The sequence below is a fragment of the Phoenix dactylifera genome, chromosome 9 (genome assembly GCF_009389715.1).
Source record: "Phoenix dactylifera cultivar Barhee BC4 chromosome 9, palm_55x_up_171113_PBpolish2nd_filt_p, whole genome shotgun sequence".
In the NCBI taxonomy this organism is placed as follows: Eukaryota; Viridiplantae; Streptophyta; class Magnoliopsida; order Arecales; family Arecaceae; genus Phoenix; species Phoenix dactylifera.
The window spans coordinates 17,456,328-17,462,327 of NC_052400.1; the positions used below are offsets into that span (position 1 = coordinate 17,456,328).

Below are 6,000 nucleotides of genomic sequence, written 5' to 3' on the forward strand. Positions count from 1 at the left end.
GGCGCTTTGTAGGTAGACCGAGAGCAGACTGGATTAAGTTGAATCCAGAAAAAGCACGTCCGAAGATAATTAATTCCAGTATGTACTGTTTCCAATTGCAAAAGAATTAACCAACTCCAGCTCATGTTAAACAAGCTATCAGTCCAGCGCGCTGCCTCTTGCAGTACATCCACATGGACATGACATGGATAAGATATAATTTAGTAATGTTCTCTCACGTGGTAGCAGAATTTTGTTACAGTTCACAGGAAATTGGTGAGAGTAGTAGGAATCAAATCTAACATTGGCTTTAGTCATAAGAAATTTGAGACATCATATGTGATGTATTGGAAAGATATCCTGCTAATGTAACTCCCAATATAACAGTGCACTAAAGGCTAAAGCATTTACTATATCCAACTCAGCTGAAGTACCTTCGATCTCACTCAAAAAACAATTGTAATAATAATTCAGAGTGCATGACTTGGTCCAGCCTGCTTGAAGGGGTTATATTTTTTCATCAACTTGGTTAACAAATTCTTCTACGTGATTAGTTAGGCCGAGATAATTCTTCGCACCTGCCCGACCGGCTTACAGTCCTAGAAGTTCTAGACTCGACTAGGTTGGGCAGACATTGGCACGTTGGTGTCTGCTTTGACCGCGAGAACGTCGGCTGCCAAAACCTATTCATGGAAAAGACCAGGATATGTACCCTAAAAGATTTGAAAGGAAGAGACCGGAACCAGAACAGAGCCCTCCCCGAGGAGGAGTGCTGTGCTCTGCGCGAGATCTTAGCGCCACCCCAACACGTAAACAAGTACAGCATTAGAGTATATGCCACAAGTGGTGTGTGGATCTGCCCTTGTTCTACCCCCAAAGAAGCCCGGCCGCAGGAGCCTGTGGAGCCTGGAGCTACGCCGCGCTGAACTCCTGAAGGAGGGGGGGGGGGGGCGCGGGGCGCGTGGGGCCCGGACAGGGAGGAGGAGAATGGGCGAGGAACGAGGCGGTCTTATCAGTTGGCAGCGTCGGTGGCACCGCCTTAGGTTTGGATAGCGCTTGTCGTTTCCATGGTTACGCTAACGATGTACGGCATGCACATATTTTTCTTCTAAAATGACTTTTCTCCTTTAAACTATGGAAACTGGTAGGCATGCTGATGGGGCAAGCGGTGGCCAAAGTCTATTTGTTTGACTTGACTTGGTCTTGTATTCTGGAATCCTGACGTGATAAGTGTGACATATCCACGTCCGGTGGTATTAACATTTCAGACACAGCTGGCAGCAATAGTTAAAGAATGATGATGATATGGTGCCAATTTTGAGAATAGAATAGATGAATGATCTAGATGGGAGTCGTAATGGGTGGAGAATGGCCTACTGGTCGAGATGATCCGATCTTTTGGGGTGTGGGATAGGATTGTTTGTTCGTAGAGGAGGGAGGAAGGGCCCCCGGTTTATCCTAATAGAGAAATTATTAGGTGAATCAGAATAAACCATAGATTTAAGATAAAATCATCCTAAATTATTGCTAGTTCATATTAAAAAGTAAATGGAGAGTGAAAAATAAAATGATTTTATTCTGAGTCTACGATATATCTGATCTATCTAATAATTTTTCATCCTAACGTATTTATTATACCTGTCGTTTTGTCATTATCCTTGTTCGTGCGTATGCCACGGTGCTGCATCGTATGCGCTCGAGCTTGTTTTATCAACCCATACACCATCTTTCATCTCCACGTGGGAGCCAAAATTATACAACACTTTTAAGGCTTGAGCTATTTCTTATGCTGTATCTATTTCGCTATGGAGAGAAAGAGTAAGTAACCTAAACGCATGTATTTAACTTGTCAAACAAACTGTGCTACGTGTCTTGAGTAAGGATGGTGTCGCATGTGGAGATTTTTTTTTTATTTTTTTTGTTGATAAGAGCAATGCATGATGCATATAAAGTTGTTTATTGAAGGTAGTGCATAGGCCTAAGTACAAGTTTGCTATATAAAATTTATCTTTGAGGTGGAACATAGATCGAGTCTAACAAAAATTCTGCCTTCATGATGAACATTGAAATATTTGAGTTATTATTTTTCTATAATAGCCTACATATATATGATCTTTTAATATTTTATCATTACACCGAAGAGGGTTTGTTTGTGAGGACTTGGCTGGTGGCTTCTCATTCAGTGTACATATACACCGGAATTTGGTCACGCGAACTAGCTCCAAGTTGGACAATGGAAATCAGTGGGCAAGGATAAAATGTTGGTTCTCGTCAACAATTATGATGCAATTTGTACAAAAAAAATAGTTGACAATCAAATTATAAAAGATTTCAACACGAGTACACAACACCAGTAAATATTGCACAAAAATCACCGGTGTATCAAAAAATATTGAAAGCAAGCCCCTATGAGATTTTAATGATCACGCGCAATACTAAACCTAAATCAAAGCCAAAAATAATTGTCTTTCTAACTTTATTTCCCTCCTATTTATGAAAGTGCTTACGAGAATTAAATACATCGATCTGTTCGCCGAAAAGCAAATGTGTAGCTCTTAGACATCTATTAAAATTCAACCATGATGATGTTTAGCATGGAATGCATCTTGCTATCAATGCATGCTTATATTAATGGATGGTCATTTAAAAACCTGGTTTGCTTTAGTTTTTGTAAGCAATTTATGGTGCAACATTTAAAGAGCATGGATACAACCATTTTTGGGATACTAATTGATAAAACGACGACTGCTTGATGCTACTCGGCTACGCTTCTATTATTATGATTATTAATTATAGCATCTTCCCCCTATTTAAAACAATTTGCATCAATCTGGGTCAAAAGCCTCCTTCACCCTCTCCCTAGAAGGCATAATTCAGATTTAAGTGCACATGTATTATTGATTATAATAATAGTATAAAATGTTTTAAAATATCAAATTTTGAATATTTTGGTGTAAACTTAATTCAAGCTTTTACGTTGTTGACCCATTTCCTTTCCCCCCAATGGATGGATGTGAATTCAAATGATAGCTTCTTTTTTTTTTTCCCTTATCAGACACTTAATTTTGCATGAATACATCTGCACATGTCATAATCTAATGATTTATCCTAACTGATAATTAATATCATGCATCAAAAAATAAAATTCCAATCATAGAAAAATTATCTTCTCTCGTACCGTCAGCACATCCATCCTATGATCTTGCAGCCCATGTGCACATGATTTGGCATAAGCCTTTCCATCAAAAATTCATGGGAATCATTATAATTGGGCCCACCGATCTTGAATGTTTACCGCCAGCTGTTCGTTTTTCCCCCCAAAGAACCGTTACCTGGGGCCCACTAGCTGGCCGGCCCACGTGCGGTGCACGTGTCCAGATCCCCGTTAACCACCCTCCCTCCCTCGCCCCCGCGTCACTGTAGCCGCGGGGCTTGCTGCCACCGCGGCCTCCGCAGCCGGGTCTTCGAAATATTAAATTAGCGTCCGAATATCACTGTCAGACTTATTAACTAAATGTTATCTTTTTCTAGAGGACGAGGACCGCTCGCGTGGAAAGTGGGGTGGAAGCGACGACTTTTTTTTTTATTATTTTTCTCTTCTCAGAGGCACAGCTCTATCCCACTCTCTCTCTCTCTCTCTTCTCACCCCTTTGACATTTTTGGCCAAAGTCAAGTGGGAAACGCAAACCCGGTTTCCGGGCCTTTGAAAAAAGACCGGCCGGTTTTTGGCGACTTTAGGGGGATCCAATGCCCACCTCCACCTTACTACCGAGCCCCACTCTTCCCCTTTTGCCCCTCCCCCGTATAAATTCAACACCACTCTCTCTCTAAGAAAGTCAGCGCCGCTCCTTCCTCCCCTTCTGCCTTCCAAGACCTCTTCTCTCTTCTCCTCTTCGACGCGGCCGCTTTCGTCCGTGAGATGGTTATATAGCTGGACTCCGAGGGTCACATCTCGGGCCAAGCGCGAGTTCCAAGGGCACCGGCTTCTTTGTTTGATTTGGTTTGTTCTCTGCGGGTGGCGATGGGATGACGACAACTGGATCTCCATGCGGTGGTGCGGAGCTGCAGGTTTACGGGGCCGGCGGCGACGACGGACCCGTTCTCTTCTTTCCCTCCGCCTCGACATCAAGGTGGAGGGAGGACGGGGCCGCTGGATGAGGAGAGGGCTGCGGCGGCGGCTTCCCTTTGTGCTTCCGGATATGCTGGAGTCCCGGAGCGTGCTCCAGGAGCTGGAGGAGCTCTGCAAGCCCTTCTTCTCCAAAGCGAGCAGCAACCGCAGCGAAGCGGCCCTTCCTCGCCGCCGTTCCTCCGCATCGCTCGCCGTCACCGGCGCCGGTTCCCTGGTCCCCGCCGTGGGGGCCACCCCAGCAGCAGCACAGCAGGCAGCCCCACCGTCCCCCATCCCAGACCTCCCGCTCCAAAAGAAGGTAAGTGCTCCAAAAAGAAGGTAATAAAATTCATTCGTCTAAAAAAGAGAAAAATGGGATCTTGGGCTTAAAAATCGGATCTTGATGTGAATTTCAGAAAGAACCAGCAGAAGAGGGTGGGTGTGTCATGTCCCCGCCGACGGCCTCTCCTCCGATATGTGGGCCTGGCGGAATATGGCCAGAAACCCATAAAGGGGCTCGCCTTACCCCCGGTTAGTGCTGCATCCCATCCTCCCTCCCTGATTCCTTCTTCTAGTCTTTCTTGCTCCAAAGAGAAGGGAAGTGCCAACTTTGCGGTGCGTCTTCTCTTGAAACAGGGGATACTATAGGTGCAGCAGTTCCAAGGGATGCTTGGCCCGGAAGCAGGTGGAACGAAGCCGGACGGACCCGGACATGTTCGTCATCACCTACACCGGCCGAGCACAACCACCCGCTGCCCACCCACCGGCAACTCCCTCGGCCGGCAGCACCCGCCAAAAGTTCCCCCCTCCTCCCTCCTCCTCCACCGCCACCCCGCCGCCCGCTGCCGGCGACGGCGAGCACCTCCCTCCCGTCAATCCATCCTCAAGTCCACCGTCGTCCTCCACCGCCGCGGGCCTCTCCCCCACCACCCCTCTCACGGCCTCCATGGAGGATGAGCTCCTCCGCCGCGAACGCCCGCCCGGCAAGAGGGAGGACGGCGACGAGGTAGACGACGACGAGGAAGAAGAGGAAGAGGGAATGCTACTGGTTAGAAGACATGGAAGTGATGGGCGAGGACAGCTTGCTCCTCATGGGCTTAGATGTGCCTTCCGGTGCCCGACCGCCTCGGCTCCCATCTCCACGGCGCGACGGAGGCCGTCGCCTCCACCTTCTTCGACGATGAACGGCGACTTGGAGGAGCACTTCTTCCCTCCGCCATGGCTGTCCACCAGCAACAACAACGCGGGCGGCCGCCGCGGGCGGTAGCTGATCACAACCCTCTGCTCCTCCTGCCATCAGACAGCACACACACAGAGAGAGAGAGAAGAGAGAGAGAGTGTGCAAGAGAAGCATCTGATCCGTCCGTTTATATTTATCAATCCCCTACCCATGCCTAGCGTTTTTTTAGTTTAATTAAACTACATACAGAAAAAAGGCCAGAATTCCATGATTTCATGCTCTCTCTCTCTTTCCTCTCTCTCTGGAGCTAGAACGGGCAAAGCTTGTAATTTTGTTGACCTTTTTTTCTTTTGGTAAATTGTTCCTGGTGTAACATTACTTCTGTGATGATTCGGTCGCTCTTGTCCGATTGCTTTCCTTGGCTGTATTTCGGTTTAATTTTTATATTTCTCTGTGTTTGACTTTTGGTGTTGTCATGGATTCCCTGTGGGGGGAGTTTGGGGTTGAGGGGGAGGGCATGGCCGGTCAACGCGGATCTGTGAAGCGGTTGTTTGTCCGTTTGTTAGTCTCCCAGCGCGGCTTTGAACCCACTGTTTTTAATGTTCTCGAAGAAATTACATAATTGTTTTAATTGACTTGAGTTATCAATAAAGAAGAAAAAAAAGTCTTGCAAGACAGTTGTCGCTGTGGGCCCCACGCATAAAGGACTGCCTCGTGTTGCCACGTAGAGACT

At 46.8% G+C, this 6,000-nt stretch overlaps 1 protein-coding gene across 1 annotated transcript; it reads left to right on the top strand.

Moving 5' to 3' along the window:
* The first annotated feature begins 3,790 nt into the window (after nucleotides 1–3,790).
* Nucleotides 3,791–5,684, top strand: LOC103712469 (vegetative cell wall protein gp1-like). The gene is made up of 3 exons (XM_026805235.2): nucleotides 3,791–4,406; nucleotides 4,504–4,618; nucleotides 4,724–5,684. Exons 1-3 carry the CDS (start codon nucleotides 4,026–4,028, stop codon nucleotides 5,095–5,097), a joined length of 870 nt encoding a protein of 289 aa, XP_026661036.2. The 5' UTR covers nucleotides 3,791–4,025; the 3' UTR covers nucleotides 5,098–5,684.
* Nucleotides 5,685–6,000: the final 316 nt, after the last annotated feature.